This window comes from Lissotriton helveticus, chromosome 9 (genome assembly GCF_964261635.1).
Source record: "Lissotriton helveticus chromosome 9, aLisHel1.1, whole genome shotgun sequence".
Classification (NCBI taxonomy): Eukaryota; Metazoa; Chordata; class Amphibia; order Caudata; family Salamandridae; genus Lissotriton; species Lissotriton helveticus.
Genome location: NC_136070.1, coordinates 515,355,828 through 515,376,791, shown reverse-complemented (window position 1 = coordinate 515,376,791; position 20,964 = coordinate 515,355,828). Strand labels below are relative to the sequence as shown.

Genomic DNA, 20,964 nt, shown 5'->3' with positions numbered 1-20,964 from the left:
ATCTGCAACCAAGTTGGAAAGGGAAATATAACGCAACTTGCAGACTGTGTGGATATCATAAGGAGTCCCTATGCCACGTGATGTGTGTTTGTCCTGCAGTCAGTGAAGCGAGAAGAACGCTTTTAAAACCAATTGTAAAAGGGCTTAATATTCGTACTTGAAGGCAGACCATTACCCACTGGGTGGGGTGATCATCAACCATTTTAATTTGTCAAGGTGTAAAGTTACTAACCTTGATTGGCACACTCTTAAAAAAAGTGGACACTGAACCCGTGAATATGGTTACTAATTAGTTGGAAAACCATGTACAGATCTAGACTTAATGATGCATTTTACCGTGAACTTGAGAACATGGTTATTAATGAGTAGGAATCTATTTTGCACATATCCAGATATAATTATGTATTTTATCGCAAAATTAGTTTTTAACTTCTATTGTAATAATTTTAACTTTTATTTTTATGGTTGTAAAAAAACAAATAAAGAATTTCTTCTTCTGGTCAGCTGGGCTCTTCAGGGAAAGGGTCCCTGTAGCTTAGTAGGATGTCAGCCACTGACCCTTGGAGTCCTCTTCTTTGTCCTGGGTGCAAGTGAGAGCAGGTCCAGCCTTCCAGGCCTCCTCCCAGGTCTCAACAGCAGATGCAGTTCTTCTTCCGTCTGCCACATGTCCAGTAGTCCTCAGAAGAGGGTAACCAGGGGTACCACATTTGAGTCAGGCATTATGGGCAGGGATGTCTTCTGCCCCCTCCAGTAGGGAAAATGTTCCCAGGGGTAACACTACCCATTTTTAAAGCAGTTCCAAGGTGCCCTAATGCAAACAATCACATAGTGCCCCCTCTACCTAAATAAAACACGGCAGACCCTTTCTTCTCCTGTGCAGAGCACCTGTGCCTCAAAACCAGGGAAATTAGCAATCCCTCCTCTGTGGGCACTCAAAACTGTTTCTGTGGAAGCACATTTCCCACTGAGATTGGCGCCTGCCTGACTAGGGGTACAAAGGATACAGTGAGCCCAGGTATTAGCTACATCTGCCTGTGACAAGATAGGCCTCTTTGAAGTTAACTAAGTTCCTGGGTACAGCCCAGATGGTCATCCTGTCAGAGAGACCAAACATCTCCCCACACCCAAGGCCTTTTTCTGATCTCTGGGAGAAAATTCACACCTCATCAAATGGGCCATTCAGCTCCTGGGTGGCAGTTTGATGCTCATGAAAATGGGGTTCTAGAGGCTTTAGGCAGGTAAAAGGTGACTTTTTAAAAGTAGCTTTTGCAAAATATTTATTGTAAATCTGGCTTTACTAGTGCATTAGGCTTGTAATAGATATTTTAAAAACACAAAGAAATAACTTTGTAGCTGGTTCCTAAGAAGAGATACCACAGAGATATACATTTAATATTGTATCCCAATGCTTTTGTATGGAACAGCTTGACCTTTATAATGGGGAGCAAGGAGAAGCCACAGAGATTTTCAAGACTGTCGATGCTAAAAGTAGAAAAGACGACGGTTAGTGGTCGAGTGCTGTAAAGAGAGGATTTATGTGACCTAGAGGAGGAAGGATGGAGAACAAGAAAGTGTGGAGTGCCAAGGATTGGAGGAGTGTGCGGAGTCACCAGGACAGCAAGTAGAATCCAGGAAGACGAAGGGTGAAGCAGAGCGAGAGGGGGAAATCCCGTGAGGAACAATTAAGCTACCTAGCAGGGTCAGAAGATGCTGAAGGCAAGGAAGGGAGAGGTGACCGCAGGACACAATGTAGTGGGGAATCGACAAGCAGCCAGCCAGTGTCTGTAGCCCCAAACATGCATTAGCCCTTGAACCTAGAGGAGAGAGGTGCTGTGGTCTCAGCTACCATGGCCCTGGAAGAGAGCTGTGACTTTAGCCAAGTAATCCAACCCATTGTATGCAGTTGGGTGAATTGGTGGCAAGGTGGTCATTAGGTGCACTTGGTAATAACAGGAATGTAAAGTGACAGTGTTGGTCAACTAACTCAGCCACAAGAGTTTGTACACGTGACGGTGCCGAGAATTATTGCATAGGTTGAAAAGCATTTATTTCACTATACTTTATATTTGTTTTTCCAAGGTATGGAGTGGGTGTGCATAAAACCTAATCAAGAGAGACAAGAGTTCGGGAACATACGATCATAAAGCAAGTGACCTAGAAACACACCAAAATACTGAAAAAATGAATGTGCTTTAAAAAATTAAAGTTTCTAAAAAGTAATTACTGGCTATTGTTGTTATGGTGTGATCCATCACACCCTGCTACTGTGAAAACAGTTTTTAGGGCCTTCACAGTTTAGGAACATGTTTAACATTAAACCTTTACGTATCCTACTTTTAAATATCATGTGCCCTGTCTTACGGGTATTTAAGGCCTACTTAGAGGTGACTTAATATTAAAAAGGAGGGTTTAGGCCTGTCAAACGGGGCTATTTTGGCATGTAGAATTTGCAATTTTAAAACTGCACATGCAGGCTACAGTGGTAGGCTTTTAGTCATGCTTTGCACTTTCACTCTAGTGGTGGCACGCAGCGAACTAGTGACATTTAACATACAGGCCCGGTACACTTTGTACCATGTAATAGGGACCTATAGGTAAGTTAAATATGCCAATTAGGAGTATAGCCAATTTTGACATGTTTTAGGGGTCAAACAGAGCACATGCACTGGGGCCTGGTTAGGAAAGTCAAAAACCAGCAGAAACAAAACCTAGCAAAAAGTAAGAGTAGCCATGCAAAAAATGACATTTTCCTGCAAATACATACCTGTTATCTCTTGCTGCATCTTGCAGAAAGGCTGCAATTCAGAGCCCAGCCTCACGTCACTTACTTGTTCCTGGGGGGTCACTAGCTACCCTGGTAAGAAATGTTTTCCTCCAGAGATTGGTATAGAGGAGAAATTGGAATGTGACCTTAGTTGGGGGCCATACGCCCAAAGCACCCTATGGTCCAAAACAACAATTTGAAAGCTTGGAGAGACACATAAATTTGGATTCTAGGGAGAGCTGATATTAGGCAGACAGTATTCCAAGCGAAAAGCTTCAAACCATCTGCAACACTCTTTTTGCACATTCAAATGTCTGTATTATCAATGCCGAGCCAGAAAATATCGAAGCCATTTCTTCAGCATCAAAGGTATTTTGCTGGTCAAAAGGCTCAACGACTTTACCAGGCAAAAGTGTGCCATGGCTGGACTGATGTCCTTCACTTGGCATGCTCACCAACTGTGACTGGTGCAGCTCAGAGCTCCTCTTTCTTGCCTCTTACTCCAACGAGAATGAAACCACTCGAGAGAAAATTTAAAAAACTTTGGCACGGAGGTTAACTTGCTTCTACAGAAAAATGTGCAAGCAACAGCACAACAAAAGTCAAGGATGTTGCGAATATAAAATAAATGCACTTAAGTTAGGGTGACCAGAATTTTAAAGCCAAAAAACAGGACATTTCACAACAAAAATAGAAGAAGGACTACAATTTTACTTCAACCGATGAGAGTTCTCCTCAGCAGAGAATTACAGAACAGGCAGTAAGAACATACATAAAATGCAATTTTTAAACCCAGTAGCTTGCCTGTTAATTAAATGGCTTTCTTGAAAAAACTGCTAACTTTCCCTGCTTTGTAAAACATAAAAAACACCTCCCACCGTTTTCAGTTGACCCTCTCTAAAAACCGGGACATGAGCTAAATTTCTTGAAGTTTGCTGGGACAGCTGGTTAAAAACGGGGACCGTCCTGGCAAAACGGGGACCGTCCTGGCAAAACGGGGACGCCTGGTCACCCTAACTTAAGTCAGGCTTCTAACCGATTCATCCATTAGACATGATCTAATTCCACCAACAATTCCCCCCCCCCCCCCCCAACTGTTTATGGTTTGTTGTCAATCTTCAGCGCACTTGGGCAGCCGGTAACTGCTACTTCTGTAGCGGGCCGTAGCTCCCACTACAGAAGACCATACACTGTATAAAGCATATACAGTACTTAACCCATAAAGCGGTCTTTAAGGAAGAGTGACTCCTGGCTCACTATTCAATTATTGTAAAAATACAAATTAAACCACTTCTTCCATTTATGGATATGCACTTCGGTACCTTGCAAATTAATATGAAGTAGCAAAACAGAGGGAAACCGTACCTTAAAGGAGTAATTGTAAAGTGGAGTTTTTATATCTGCAGACATGGGCTCCGTTTCTGCCAGATGAAATAAGAAGAATGGTGTTTTCATCCTAGAATCAGAACAAATAACATCACTTTCAGAGACTGCGTGCACTTGGCATATGTATGTATGGGAAATAAGTAATGTAACAGTACAAAAAATATATAAATAATCTGGTTGTCAGCATTTATATTCTTAACAATGTTTTTTCTACTAGTTTCCAAACACTGACCACATTGAAATTTCCATTCGAAACGCTCCTTGCAAGTTTTTAAAACCTCCAGCACAGTTTATTGTTTATTGTTTGATAGGGCTGTTAAAATAAGATTAGAAATGCAGCATGAACAATGTGCTGCTTTAACAATTGAAACCCTTTCCAATCTTACATTACAAAGTGGACTGCTGAAATTACTGAAAAACCAAAGTTACTGGAAGGTCATAGCATTATGTGTGGCTTAATGGGGAAGTTGTACTATTAAAATAAAAACTCCCTGTATCACTGGCCTGTGCTTGGTGCTGTAAGCAGGTTGGATGGATATAGTCACATCTTCACTAATTGCCATGAAGGCCACAGAAAAATGTCAAGCACGGGCTACCTTCACCCAGGGGGCGGGCTCCAGGTAAATCAGCACTGTGTGTTATCAGGCCAGAGTTAGGATTACGTGTATGTGATACACTGAGATTCCAGGTCCTTATTTTCAGTAAAGGGTAAATCCAAGATTTTTTTTGTTGCAGTTTTATACAGTGCCAACTTGACCCTAAGGTATTGGAGCGCTTTACATGAGCATTAGTTACTGTACACAAGGGCACATTCATTTCTTGGTCGGCACAGGGAGGTTAAATGATTTTTCCCCGAATCACAAGATGTTGAGCCTACGGAAGTCTCGAAAGCTCCAAAGTTGGCAGCTCTGACCGTCAGGCCACATCCCCTCCCCCAGCTTTGCAGTACTACATTTTTCATCCACAAAAACGTCAGAAAGCGTGCAACAATCTCTGGGTGGTGTAGAATGCCCCCATCAACGTCACTCCCTTTCTCCTGGGTCAAGCCATCATTGTTACATGCACCCTCAAGATTCTTCTCTCACTGCCCAGGCTTGCACTCTTGCATTTTTCCAACTTCGCAGCCAACTTGTGATGGCCTACTGATCTCCACAAAACCGGCCACCATGCCCTTCCAGCGGGGGAAGTGGCCGGAACTGCTAAATCTCTACAATGGTAAGACAATTTATGATAAAACACATTTTTTCAGACTTCAGAAAGTGTGGCTAAGAGGGCTATCACACATGATTTAGTTTTTTTCCTTAATGGACAGTTTATAAAGTATTTTGCTATGTGTTACACCCATCATATTGTTATGCCCACCGCAGTTGTGTGCTGGTAGAATGGCCAAGTGAATTGAGCGCTAACTCTAGAGATATGTAGGAGCCAGTGAGTCACAGGTACAGCTCAAGGGAAAGTTTGCAGCTGCCCACTGTCCCTGGCCAGCAAAGTGAACACCATGACATTTGGTAATGGCAGCACCTGTTAAAAGTGAGCAAAAATAGCAGAAGGGAGTGCTAGAGAAGAAACGGTCTTGAAGCAAATATAAGAGGGTATAGTACATTTTCAAAAAGGTGAATATTTTAAATGTTATGGGCAGTTAAAATTCAGGCTCCTGCTTGCAAACTGCGAAGAGTATAGATTACGAGGATGTTACACAATATTTGTCTTTTTCTTGAATTGACACATTTGCATGACTGTGCTAACTAATTGGGATGTTTAGCATGTAGTTCTCTACATAAAAGGAATATACTGATAGGATGGTTATATGAGCAACAAGAAAGTTTCTGCTGAAATATGGGGGTCATGAATTCAAATTCCCAAGAAGGGCGGCTTGGTGGCCATTCTTCCTAGGTCAGTTCATTGAGGATTATGAAACTCAGTAATAGTAATTCCTGTTTTTTACAGCACTCGTAAAAGGCAGAAGTGTGGCAAGCAGCATTCCCTTATTAGCACAATATGATATGCTAACACTGTGCTGGTTCGCAAAACAGACATTTTGCTACCACTCTTTTTTCTTTAATTTTTATATTTAGTGTCAACCTGTGGGTTGTTGACTGCAGCAGCAGGTGCCTTATTGTAACAGTTATTATTCAACTCCCTTTTGCAGTTGCGTGTCAATAGTAGCAAGGTGGCTTCATATTGCAGTTATGTCTACCTATTTTACTAACGGATCAGTCTGGACAACAATACATGCACCGACTCATGAATATTTAACATACTTGGCCAAGTAGAATTCCCTTCATGTAGTATTTTCCAGGGAGGACTTTACTGCATAAAGTGTTTAAACACGTCAATGTCCTTAAAGTGCTGACCAGCCCAAAAGACAGGATGCATCATTCCCCCTAGGCTCAGTAAATCAGCATGGGCGGACTAAGTGCTGCCCACAGTACAACTCCTCCCCTACCGCCATTTCTATTTTCAACCTTGATCGTATTTAGATTGACAATTTACAGGTCATAATTTGAAAAAGTAATTCCCTCCATAAATAAATTACAATCCCAAACTTGAGCTGTATCTTCTCATTTTATTCTTCTTGGTTATCCAACAGATATAAAATTCATTGACTGTTTCAAAGTTCGATGAAAGTTTGTATTCAAGCAGCCTTTATAGTTCATCTCAGGAAGTTCATATTCAGAGATGACACTGAGCACATGTAGCGACAACAACGGATCCCAAATATGCAGCCAACATGTTTCACGGGTTGCTACCGCTTTTTCAAGGCTGACAAAATGGGGGTGAAACGAAGTGCTGTAACTTTAAAAAAAAAAAAAAAAAACAACAGGATTTTTTCTCTTCATTAGCTACACCAGAACCACACGCATTTTTTTATGTCCACAGTCTTATCAAGGGCAATGACAACATATTGATCATTAGATCTGTCCCTCCTCCCCTCGTCTACCCATTGGCTCATTCTTGCAGTACCCATTTATGGTACCGCAAAATTCATCAACCAAGGAAGAGGAACTTTAAGTGATACGCCCGAACTGTTGGCTTTGCCAATGCATGGTGCTTAAGCATGCAACCTATGAACAACATTATACAAATGCAAGTAGTCATGCACCCAGATATCTATTTATGGTAAATGCGCATGGCTACTGTACCTCCAAAAGTGGTATTCATAATGAAACAATTTCACCTCATAGGGAGTAGTTGGAGAATCCGATTGCAGGGTACCGCTGAGAGAAGCCCTGCCGTAGTTCACCAACCACCATAGGCAGGAGGCCGGCGCAAGTTACTGTCTTCCCCCATTTTATTATGTGAGTGTACAGGTTACTAGAGGGACTCTGTGCCTTTCTGTATATAGATTAATTTTCCACGATGCAGTTAACAATTATGAGATAAACGTTCGTTTCCAGACTGAATGCTGTTAGTGCTGACTTTTATTGCAGGTTTTAACTTGATGAGTTAATAGTATTGATGTCAAGGGTGTTTTTTCTCACCTAATGTTCCGCCACACATAATCCCTTTAAGCTCTTGTTGCCTCAGTCAGCTGTTGTGAAAATCTTGTTGAGCTCACCTATCTGCTTACATCCATCTGCCTCATTTGTGTTGTACTTCATAGGATAACTTGGCAACCTCTTATCGGTCCACCTTCATTCAATCTTGTGTAATTGCGCGTATTGTTGAGGATTACCGTAATCAAGTCACCCCGTTCACGTAATTCTCACTCCACCCAGTGTTAACATGTTTTGTATCTGCTGTTTATTATTTGATTTAAATGTATCTTTTCTCTAACTTTATTGAATTAATAATTTCACTCTAGGATAATATCACAATTTTCACCTCGTACTCATCGCTTCACAATCCATTTATTATTGCAGGTTAACTAATAATAGTTGTTTGATCCGAGAACAGAGCCAGTCCTCCAGTTTATCTTAGGAATAGTAAGAAAAAATAACTCAATTACAAAACATATAAAAGGAAATGCAAAGATGGATTGCTAGTCAGTTTTTTAGCTCTACAGCAGTCTGGAAAGGGTGGCGTACCAAAGCAAGGAACAAACACCTCACAGTAAAAGGTTACTTTGGCATAGAAAGACAGCAGAGAAATCGATCGAAAATTCCAGAGTATAGTGCAACCTCGCTAAAGCTTCATTAAAAATGGGTACCAATAACCTATTCTTTGAGGCAGTCTCGAGTAAGACACTGCTAAAGGAAACATTACATCGGCCCGTTAATATTGGAGCAGTTGCACGTAAGAGGAGGAGCATGAGGCATGCTGGGTTACGGTCAGGAAGAGATCCAGATTCAACAGAAATTAAAAATAGATGTAGTATAGTCGGTTAATTCTTTGAGTTTGGTAGGGCTGAAAGCACAAGGAGCAAAACAGGGTGTACAACAAGTGGCAGTACCAGCATTAGAGGTAAACGAAACATGGCTGTTCACTTTCATTTGAGGAAAAGGTCTGCAAAGTATTCACAAACCGTTTAAGAATGGGGAAGAAGAACCACAGACTTGAGGCTGAAAAAGTGATTTAACCATCTTTTACTACTCTGAGGTGAACCTTTTAATCAAGGTGATTCACGTGGGAAAAACAGAAAACAACACAGGGTATTTGAACCTTCTCCCTGTGTTCTATAAAGCAGTTGTTTAGTATTGCCAAGTACCCTAAAGCAACTTACAAATTCATTTGGCCGCAGGTACATTGTCCATATACCAGGGGGCAGATGGGCATGGTTGAGTGGAGGCAAACTTGTTAGGGGCAGGGGTTGTATACAGTCCCTTCGACACCCGTAGATCACAATTTCAATTGCGGTCAATGAGCTCCAATCCTAGCAGAGGGGACATTGAATCTACTGCAGCGATACATTTGTTGCTGCTCATTTTAGAAAAGTGGTGAATAAAATAACTGCATGGACGGATTTAACATGATCTGAAAAATAAATAGTTATGGTCACTTGCCAGTTAAGGGCAATGGTGAGATTAGAAATAACCAGATCTTTTTCTAGCAGTGCATTCTAAGCCTATTATCCGGACATTTTACCGTGAATGATCTGCACTAGTACCTCTTCAATACTCATGAACAGCTGGACTGGACGTTTTTCCTTATTGTTTATGGGGTATTTGTATATGTGCAGAGAGGTCTTTTTACAGGGTTAGGATGCCATTTGAGCTGGGTTTCTCACAATAGAATGCTGTAAAATGAATAAATGCTGAGGTACAAACGCAGAAATCAAAAGGCAAAGCTTCTTGGTAGTTGGAGTACGGTAGAGTCAGAATGTTGTGTTCTGTCATGTAGTTTTTGTATTGCACAGCATTCACCAAACTCTTAGTCTTCTGGTGCTTTAGGTTCTCATGGGTATACTAATCTCTGTATTTACTTTATGGAGGGTCTCCATGGGAGAAGGCATAACATTCAAAAACCCACCGGCCCAAGTGTTGGTGATTTGTTTTGTAGGGTTTGATCTATAGACCTGTTTCATATGGGTGGTGGATCTTGCAACCCTCATCCATGTGAGTGAGTCAGGGAGAGTTAGGAAATTAAATATTGATTTGTACAGGTATATCTGATGAATCCTGTTACCTTTCAAACAACTTAAAAGGTGGATGCATATCAGATACTTCATGTATTACTGTTCTATTTCTTGCCTGGCGTGTATAGTCATTGTTTCAGGTTATAATGGACGCAATCGCTCCCTCACCACATGATTCTCCGTTCCCTTGCTAAGAGTGCAAATAAGGAAAAGGATACTTACCCTGTAAGCATCTGTTTGTGGCATGTAGTTCTGTGGATTCACATACTGTGCATACTTTCACCATCTAGAGTTGGGCTTGAACGTGTACAACTTGTTTTTCTTTGAAGGTAGTGCTTTCTAGTCACAGGAGCAAGTGACTCCACCTATTAGTGGCAAGGGGTATTGGCATAGGCTCCATTGTAAGATTGTTTTCCCCGCACGTAAGGCACGATTGGGAATGAAGCATAAAGCAGAGAAATAAAGGTAATGAAAGAAAGGAGGTTTCTGTAACAAGCTCAGGTGACCGGGGAGGAGGATGGACACACGTGAATCTACAGCACTACATCGCCTCAATGTTTCCTGGCCAAATGTAATATCTCACCCCAAATTATACTCCAGATCGATGGTCTTTTTGTTAAACATTTGCCAGAATATGTAGGATTTAATTAAACAGAAATTAATGGGATAGATGGGGACCCACCATAGGGCAACAAGCTCAATCTTGGTGCTGAATGCTCCGGGTTGGCGGGTCTCAGTGGCAAACTTGCCTTTGCCTCAATGTTTTGATGCAAGATATTTCGGCTCCAAACCTTCGGCTGCACCCCTTTCGAGTCCAAGGGTGGATAAGGGTGCGCCTTCGTATCCTGCAGACAACGCTCTATGCTTCGAGGATGACTTTGGAACCAAAGTTGGAACGGATGTCGGGTCCATCTTGAAATGTCAGGGTCAGCCATTGCCTGAAGGCATTGGGGCACCAGAGGCCTCGTGAGCACAGGAGCTCGAGGCTGGTGCCTCTTGGTGGTAAGAGGAGCATCAGTACCCACTGCAGTCTTTTGCTGCTGCTGGACAGGCAGAGGTTATTCTGTATCGATTTCCGCCTCAAAGTCGACGCTTTGCGGCGAAAAGACTGGTTCCATTTCGATGACTGAAGCATCAACCACATCAATATCCGTCTTCTCACATTCTCTCCAAATATGTCTGGAGTGTCTTTCGCCTCTTGTCTGTGTGCCGTGGCAATGAGTGCATCAGTTCCGTAGAGTCTTTTTTTTTTATATATATTTTTTATTTTAACAGTAAGACAAGAGTAGGCATTACAAATATCAGGCGTCAAACAATACAATGCGGGAAAGGGACAGGCGGGGGATTATGCATACAGGAATCATCATAAGGAACCCACGTTGAATCACGACTATACACAACAATTAGGAGAAATAAATAGTCTAAGATACGATCGAAAACAACCCCGCCACATCCTCCCCCATACGCAACGATACCGGATAATTAAGGCTAGTATAAACACCCGAGCAAGAAAGGATCCGTGAAGAGTAAACAGCCCACTTCTCGTAAAAGGAAAAAAGGAAAGACAAAAGGACCATAGAACAAAACAAAGGAAAAATAAAAAAACCCTCCCCTAACCCCCCACCCTACACTCCTGCAATGGCTACGGCCTAACCCACTAGCAGCGTGCCTGTCGCCCAAGAGCTACCCTAAAAGAAGGGAAAGAGAGAAAAAGTGGAGGAGGAGAAACCAAACACACTCCCGGTCTCCCGTGCCCCCCGCCAACAGCGACCACCCCAGACGCAATAAAGCCAACATTTCAGCAAAATATTCATACCAGTCGGGGGAGTATAGTCAATAGCCACCCAACTCCCGTTACACTATAAGCACAACCCCGGCATTGCTGAAAACTATAATATCGGATCGAAGCAGTAAAATTCAGCCCTGGCCAGTACGATCTTCCTTAAGAGTCTCCTTCCCTCGAGCCGCCATCTTGAGAAAAAAGGCAAAGCGTCCATGAGAGTTCTCGGCCGTGCAGTAGAGTCGAGTACAGGATAAATGTCCACGAATAAGACAATGAAATGCCTCCAGGAACAGCACATGTCCCAAAAAATCACTGAGGAACTTGTGATCACACTGGAAAGCGTCCATAGATGTAACATGAGGAAACAGAATCGAACAGGAGACGCTGGCATTAAACACAGGCTTGAGGGTCGTTGATTCGGAACCGCCAGGGCTCTGGAAAGCCGGTATCGGCACAGGGACCCCGAGTCCAGACATTCGATGCCCCGCTGGCACTACAGCCCGTGGTGAACTCAGCAGAGGGTCGTCCTCCGGTTCCAGGATACCGTCCACTTTCACGATCAGTGTCCGGAACACAGCGCTAGTACGTGAATGGAGCGCCTCAATGGCGGCCATGACGGCCCGCAGCGATGGCGTGCCTTCCATCCGCTCCGTCCCCTCTCAGTAGGCAGCAGAGCCGGATTCGAACCCCGGAGGCCGGCTACTCCGGGGTAACAGGCCACGCAAGTCAAATGTCAAACAGTGGGTGCTCCTCGTACAGCAGAACACACCTTTGCCGTCAGCGAGGGCCCCGTCCCGTCGACCCCGGGAGGTCAGCAAGGTCTTCGGGCACCAGACCCCCACCACGGCATCCGGTGGAACACGTTGGTGTGCCCTCGGTGTAGATCAATCACAGGACCGTCACCAAAAAGCAGCAATTCACGGCACACTTCGGGAGACCGGGCTCAGTCCAGGTCTCACGGCCGTTGTTGATCACTTCTAGACCGGATAGGTTAGAAATCGAGGTCCCGGCTTCCACACGATGTTAGGCCGAAAATGGAGACACGGCGTATCTTCGTCGACCGATGAGGTAGAAAACTCGGGATTGCACCGGTAGAAGCAGCAAAACTTCATAAACAAGGGAATCGGGTGTGAAGTCAGGATTGAAGGCAGGATATTCGAGCTGCTGGCGGAGGTCGACGGAGCCGGGAGCTTACGCGGCCATCTTGGTTGCTAGCGTAGCTCCTCCCCCCCGTAGAGTCTTTTTGTTACGGAACACAAGACATGTCTCACAGGAGTCCTCAGTGGTCAGGAGACAAATGGAGATTGCAGACTTCGTGGAGGTCGGATCTTGGGTACTTAGCTTGGCAAGTAGGACAGAATGGAATTGAAGTTCTATCCATCACAGGGACATTCTAGACCCAAGTTGAGAGGTATGTAGCTGACACGTAGTAGTAGAGAAGCAGGGTTGTTTTGTAGAACCGACGAGGGGACGGGTCTGAGGGCACAGTGAGAACACCAAACAGCGTCGATCTGGAGGTCACAATGACAAGTCTGAATCTGATGGCGGAGAAAACAATCTAACAATGGAGCCAATGCCCATGTGCAATACCACTAACAGATGGAGTCACTAGGTCTCATGACTCAAAAACGTTTCAGTTGAAAAAAACAAGTTGTACAAGGCCAAGCCCAACACAAGATAGTGGCAGTACACTCTGCATGTGTAGCTGTATATACACATACCACAACCAACATTTTTAAGTTGTTTCTAAACAGTAGCAAGCTTCACACCTTCTGAAATGGGAGCTAATACAGACAAGGATCTACCTCCAGCTTAGTGCATAGATCTCAGTACATTTAACCGTTTGGTATTGACCTGTAAAGGGGTGAAAGTCAGGATACTCTCTACTGCAGCTCAGTATGCTATAGGAATTGAGTAAAACACAAAATGTGCCCCTTGGTTTAAATCACACGAAGATCATGAGGGAAGGAGATTTACATGGGAGCTCTAAAAGCCATATCTGTGAAGTCTGTTGAGTTCCATATTTCTCTCCTAAAATCCATGCAGTGCAGTGGATTGTTTTCCTTGGTTTGTGATCGTGGGTGTTGGCTGCTACACCCACATTCTTTTAGCAGTTGTCCTTTTGCTTGTCATCATTTCAGTGCAGAAGTGGGACACGTCCTTCTTTGTTACAGTCCTTCCTAAGTGACCTGTGTTCCTCGCTTAAGAGGAAAGCTATTCTTTGATTTGACCCCGCCACCACAGAAAATTTTCTTCCTATAGTGTAACCCTTGCTTTGTCCTTTGTAGGTCTGGATTTTGACAGCACAGCTGTCAAGCCTACTGCTAACAACCAGTCGTTTTCAACCATTGACGTGAGACTTTGTCAATCACAGCTTAGCTCAGCCCAGTGGAGTATTCATCGCTTACCTAATGGTATTAGCTATTTAGTCATATCCTTGTGCCTCAACTGAGTGCCTGCATAAATCTGCAGGAGAGACTACTTTATAACTGTAAGACTTCTATCTACTCTGCTGGCTCCCTCCTGTGAGGCATCAAAGCACACCTATTTGCTTTGCCATGTTATCTCCACTAAAAACCAGCACCGGCTACCAACTCTGCCTGTTTAGTCAGCCTTCGCGAAGACATAATTCCTTGTGTCCCTTCTTTTTCTGTATTGAGACACCCAAGCGATTTTTGGCAGTAATACATATTTCAAAGTTTTTTTTCTAGAGTTTGTTGCTCTGCCCAAGACCTAGAGAGCTGAGAGAGAATTGGTTTATGGACTGCCTCACCTGGCGGGATAACAATGTGAGGAACCTTAGCTGTTCCCAGTGCTCTCCAAAATTCTTTTTTTCTAATTTTATTGTTATTAATGCAAAGAAACAAATATTGGGCATTTAAAAAAAGCATTGCATGCATACAGAGATAGCGGCAAATCAAGGAATCCGTTAAAACGTCACACTTAATAAAACAATACAGTTGTGGCACTCCGTCAGTCTCCCCCCCCGGGCCCCCACCCCCATCCACCCTACTCGGAGTCGCTGTCGCTATTTAACTGCGGTGGCTCGCATATGAACCCTCTATACTCATTCCACGCACCCCAAATCTTGGCCCATTTCCGCGGACACTTCCGATTCAGATACACTGTCCTTTCAGCCACCATCGCTGAATCCAAATCTGAACACCATTCCTGAGCGCCGGTACCAGAGGAGATCCCCAGCATCTGGCTATATTCCTTTTACAATACATGATACCCAGTGTGGCACAGTGCTGCGTGGAATGATTGAGATCATTAGGCTCCAAAACGTTTAATAAGCAACATCGCGGTTCCGGGACCAGTGAGTCTTTCACCACTTGTGATATAGTCCGCATAACCTTAGCCCAAAAGCCGGCAACCTGAGGGCATTACCAGATGGTATGAAAGAATGTTCCCTCCTCCCCGCAGCCCCTCAGACAATACTTATGTGCGGCTTTCCGTATCTTATGAAGAGTGACCCTAGTGTAGTAAACACGGTGCAAAATTTTCAACTGTATCAATCGGAGCCTAGATGGTACGGCAACTTTCCGCGGTGAGGAGAGCGCAGTCTGCCAATCCGACTCATCGAACTCACCCACCTCCGCAGTCCAGGCCGTCCTTAGCTTCAGAGTGGGGTCAGGCAGGTTATTAACAAGTTTACGATAAACAAAGGAGGTCACCTTTTTGGGCATATGTTCCGTGAGAAGCCTATCCTCTAGTGGGGTAGATTCAGGTAAATCTTCACCGGGTTGGATTAGTGACTTCAGGGCGTGATTAATCTGCAAATATCGGAATCGTTCTGCGTGTGCTAGATCATATTGTTCCATAAGTTGTTCAAAGGAAAGGATGGCACCCCGCCTCCAGAGGTCTCCAACCGTAGAGATACCAATCAAGTCCCAGGCCTCGAAGCCCTTACTATTGCACAGACGGCACAGTCGACGCGATGACCAGAGTGGCGTCATTTGCGTAAGCATGTCTTTGCATTTAAGGCGAGCCGAGGCCAAATACCACAACCTCACCGTATGGGCCGTAGGGCCAAACAAGGCCGCGGCACTTTTCGTGTCGTAAAGTGCGGCCAGCACACCACCGCTACCCAGGTCATACCGGTCGGCTTTATACGCCGGTTCAGTCTGCGGAGCGTGCAACCACTGGTTTATGATTTTTAACTGGGCCGCCCAATAATATAGTTGAATATCAGGGAGTGCTATGCCTCCATCAAACCAACCCCTAACTAGTTTATGTCGGGAAATGCGCGCTGGTTTGTCCCCCCAAAGAAGACGCGAGACCAGTGCGTTTATAGACGTGAAATACTTAAGAGGCACGAGAAATGGAGTATTCTCAAGGATATAAAGCAGCCGGGGCAAAGTCATCATTTTAAATAGCGCCGCTTTTCCCAAAAGGGTCAGTGGCAAAGTGTGCCAATGTTTTACATCACTACGAAAGCGCTCAAGAGGAGGTGCCAAATTATGTCGAAAAAAGGCCTCCTGGTTAGGCGTCACCCAGACCCCCAGATATCAAAATTCTTCTTAACTTTTACCCCTGTTCACACTCTTGATAGCTGTGTGCTTGTGTGAGGACCGAGACACTTCATTGGGGAGCCTGCTTATTAGGACACCATTGGGAAGGACCCAGATGGCCACATTTTGTAGAGTATGCACCAACTACAGCACCCTTATCCAGATTTAGTTGTGTGGCTGGTCCTATCACTGCTCCTGCCTGGCCATGCAATAGTGATTTGTCAGAAATCAGCAAAGTTGAAGGTCCACAGTCTACTATTCTCAAAGAGAGTTGCAGCTAAAGTTCTAAGTGATTCGGTAGGACGTTTTTCTTCAACTGAGGTGCATCTAAGCACTATCAATGAAAACAAGCAGTCTCCTTGGGGGTAAGAGGTCTCTTTTAATATGGGGCTTGGTACTTCATAGGGCCATTTGTACTATTTCTAGGGACGCTTTTTTCCACACTTTCTTAGGAGATTGGTATCGTCATGGAGAATGCAAGGATTCTGTAAGACACATCCTCCCCTCAGGAGGCTACAACAGATGCCGGCCACATGGATGAGGAGAAATCTTAAATGGACAATTGGTACATAAACTGGAGGGGGGTTCTTCAATTATCCAGTTTGAAAGTTACTTAAGCAATGCATTAAGATATAGGACCAAGAAGTTGCAATCAATCCGGTGGCAAAATCTTATGTCAATCAATAGGGATTTATCCAGGTGTCCTACTCTGGCGATAGTGCCAGAGAAGACATAGACATAAGCTGTATGCCATGTTTTGTCTATTAATTAAGTCTTATCTTCCAGGTAAAAAATAGATTTAAAGTCAAGTTGAGTAGAGTATTTCCATCTTCAGTCTTGTAATGTCGCCATCCTTTGGTGTTTCAGATAATAATCACAAGGTTTACATATTCATTGGATCGATCTCTTTGCTTTGGCAGAACATTTGTATATTTTGCTTCAAAGTCTCCCTACTTAAATTATGGACAGTGGATAACCTGTCTTTTTCTGGACAAATGGTCTGCTATAATCATGTTCTGCGATTTTGTTGCTTTCCAAGGTCTCAATGTGGACTGACAGAAAAGAATGGCAGGTATTCTAATTGCTCACTTTTGAACTCCCAAGTCTGGAGTTCCTTAACTACAATAACTCTCTTGGAGAGATCCTTGGTATTTCCCAGTTGTTCCTTTCTTTTTAATCTTTTCAGAGTTTCAAGTATTGTTCCCTCAGACTGGAGATGGAGTTGATCTGACAAGACATGGATGCTCCAGGGAGGTTGCCTTATGCATCTAACGTCTGTGCCGCTAATTATACTTGCAGTGTATACATGACAGCAGGAGCATTGTTCATAGTCAATAACGTGCTTTCACTACTTTTATTTCACACCCCTGTCCATAACATTCAAATCACCTTTATAACTAAACTTCATATTTACCATAGTGCTTTAACATTACTTTAATCTCAATACATTACATTTCCTTAACACTAACCCTTATTAGAAGCCTAAAAGGAATAACATTTCATTTCTGAATTGTGACAATAAGTTTTACCACAATTGTAAGTTAAATGAATGTAAATTATATTTAGTTATAATGAAAATAATGTTAACTCTAAGCCTATACCTATATATTACCTTTGTAACTGAATATACAAAATAATGCACTTTTGTAACCCTGGGACTATCCTTACCCTTATTGTTTCAAACTAAAATAACTTGTATTGCATTGAATTCTTTCTCTAACCCAAAATAAATTTGATTCAAATTATAATAAACCTTGTACTAACCCAACGGCCAAACTAGACTTCATTATTACATACTTTTACTTTGATTAAATTTTTAGTCTATTAATACTAGCCCTAATTCTAAATGCAAACGGTACGAATTTATTTTATATTGAAAATAATGAAACTATTAAGCAACAGTAATCAACACTAACCCCTTAATCGCTTTGCTGCGGCGTGAATTCCGCCACTGTGCTGGGACATTCCAATCTTGGGCATGGCTCGGGCGGCCCCCGGCCGTTGTGCACACATGCCTTACCGTATCTCATGACGGCCAAGGGCCGTCATGAGCACGGAAGAGGTTAAAGAATTTTACAAAATTATTTTTCAGTTAATTACCTAAAACCTAACCCCAACCCTAATTCTAACTTAGAAAAAGCAAATCCATTTAATTTATTTCCAAATAATTTAGAGCTTTTTAAACATACGTTAGATGGCACTTTCCTAATGTGTTAAACACATTGATGGGGTAGTTCTGTAAATACAGGCAAATCAAAGAAGCTGTGAATGTAACTGCAGGGAAATGCATGTCTGATGAAGGAAAAAGGGTGGCGTATGCATCAGATCTCATTTTGCCAAGTTTTGTCATTCTAAGGGTCTGTATTTTAGGTCATGCAACCCTTATAACAATCCTAGAGTTTCTTAGACACTGCAGTAAAACGCATAGGAGGGTGGATCAGTGCAAAAGTTAGAATCACCATGAGCAAAGGTAACAATGTGGGCAGGGAAGAGAAGGAGCTGGGGCAGCTGCACTACAGTGAAGGGGTGACAAGGAGAGAAGGGCGATGCTTTAATTAGGAACACCTTGAGACATGGTAACAAGGAGGGCAGGAGAGAGTAGGAGCCAGGAACGTGCAAGAAAAAGGAATGGCAGACAGCTATTTTGAGGTCAGGCCACTGTAAAGCGAAAAAATAAAGTAATTATGCGACAATCTGGCACTCTAGTGTAGCAGAACAAAATTGCCTTTGATCAGAATCCATAGGTGACAGAGGACTGAGGGTAACAAAAAGTTGATAAAACTATAGTTTTACATACAAATTAGCCCCTTGTGCATTGCAAATAGAAGCACTGTGTAAGTGGTGGCATGATACAGTAAAGATCCAATTGCATGAGGTAAGGGAGTAATACTTCTACTTTGAAAATCATTTCATGTAGATTAAGATTTAGGAATAAAAGGTCTGTGTGAGAGACAACAAAGTCTTTCAATGGCCAGGTCGTTAAAGGAATTCAAGGGCAGAAAAATCCCTTAAGCCAAAGAGAAAAAACTCTTGGAGCTGCTTCTTACTTTTTTACCATGTGCCACTTACAAATGAATGGAGTCTGCTTATTGGCCAATCTCTACCTAAAATGTGTAGGATCCAAAAATCCTAAACAAGTGTAAGTTGATCAGATAATTGGATGAGCCCATCCCAACTGAAGAATACAGGGTGCAGTTGTAATTCTGTATTCAAAAACAACATTTTGATTTTACACAATGATGGTAGTAGTCTTGCAGTAAGTGTAAACACGACTGGACTTCTGGTCATTGAAATTAGAGTTCAAGAAAAAAGTTATATTACCTGGCTTGCCACATTTCTTCATTGGCAACAGATTCCCAAGACACAGGATCAAACCTTAAAAAAAGCAAAAATTCTAATAATTATATCTTCATAGATTGTAAAAATAAAATAAGTAAAACACATATTACTAAATAAAGAAATATCCTAAACAGCATAGACCCAGATCCAAAATATTTTTTTCTCTCAGCTGGTGCAGTGTGCAAAATGTCAAAAATTCACAAGAATGCACCTTACATTTGTTTGAACACATAAAGAACATATGGTAAAGAAGATTTGTGAATTGTTTTAATAACCAGAAAGCGAGCTGATAATATAAGTGAATCATACACGAAGAACAAAAGTGGTAAAGACCATTTCCCACGTAAAAATTATTTGCCAACAATTAAAATTACCATATTATTTTGGATAATAAAACTGCTCTCCGTAGTGATAGTTCATTATGATCACTGGCATGAAAACAAGTTGCTTACTATTGACAATGGTGTTTCTAAGAGATAAACATGTTCCCACAAATTCCTTATATGATCCAATAACGTTCAACATCGTCACCCTCTACAAAGTCAAATAATGGTTGCAAGAGAACAAACTAATTCATCTTCACTCAGGAGAGGGAAGGTAGGAGGAAAATACGGAATTTGAAGAAAGATGAATATCCCTCAGAAAGAAAGTTACAGAATGCAAGTAACTTGTTGTTGAAGATTCATTGTCCTAGACAACGTATGTACACCACTTGCAAAGCAGTAATGAAGACTGAGTGAAAAAACAGAATTATTCCACAGAGGACTGAAGTATAGCCTTTACATATCTCCTTTCAAGTTAGCATCTAGACAGTAGTATTTTGAAAAGAAATGCTAACATTTCCAAATAGCAGCTCAACCACTTGTTTCATGGGGGCAAGATAGCAGCCGCTGTGGAGGCCGTGTGAGGAGTTTGTGTGCTGCTCCTCTGCGGCTCCTTACCTGTGATCTCTCTCACCCGACTTTGATGAGCTGAACATTCCTGAAAACTGCCCGAAAAGTTTGCTGTAGGCGGCGGTTATATTTTGTAATTTTGTGATTCCTTTGGACTTTGCCGTAGCTTGAGAGCTGCCCCTCTGTACGATCCTGTTGCGCGGCGTAGTGTGGACCCGTCGCGGTGGTGCTCTCGGCTGTTCTTGCTCTCGCGGAGCAGGGCGGAGAAAGCGGCGTAATTGGAGTGGAGCAGCGGAGCAGCAGAGTCTGTGGCTGAGAACGCCGGGATTGACTTCGTGTTTCTCCTGGGGCTGGTGGCTCGCGGAGTTGATTAAGTTGCAATGGCTCCGAAAGGAAAAGGAGCAAAAGCCTGTGCGGCTGCAGCTCTGGGCTTGGCGGCGGCAACGACTGGAGGGGCTGATCCTTTGGATGCAGCATCAAATATGGAGGCATCTGATCCCCCAGAAATGGGCAACAGTGGTGAAAATGGTGCCGCTAAGCGGTCGTCTGAACAGGTACGGGGCTCCTTGGGATCAGGCAAAAACGCTGGCCCTGGAGTTCAGGGAGCAGGGAAGCCATTACTGCAAGTTGGTAGGAGGGGGCAGCAAGATACCCCACTAAAAGACCGCACAGTGCCTGCAATTTTTCAAAGAAAATTGGCATTCAAAACTAAGTCATCAGGAGACATGGTAAATCAACCCTCAGTTTTGCTATCGAGTGGGACTGTTGTC

At 43.0% G+C, this 20,964-nt stretch overlaps 1 protein-coding gene across 2 annotated transcripts in view; it reads right to left on the bottom strand.

The window, feature by feature from the left end:
• Positions 1 to 20,964, bottom strand: part of TMEM260 (transmembrane protein 260) — a 639,752-nt gene that overhangs the window by 140,759 nt on the left and 478,029 nt on the right. For both annotated transcript variants that reach the window (XM_078660364.1, XM_078660365.1), the window contains exons 14-15: positions 19,284 to 19,337; positions 4,130 to 4,220 (exon numbers count right to left, since the gene is read on the bottom strand). In XM_078660364.1, coding sequence (XP_078516490.1) covers positions 4,130 to 4,220; positions 19,284 to 19,337 — 145 coding nt within the window. The remainder of the gene's footprint in view (positions 1 to 4,129; positions 4,221 to 19,283; positions 19,338 to 20,964) is intronic.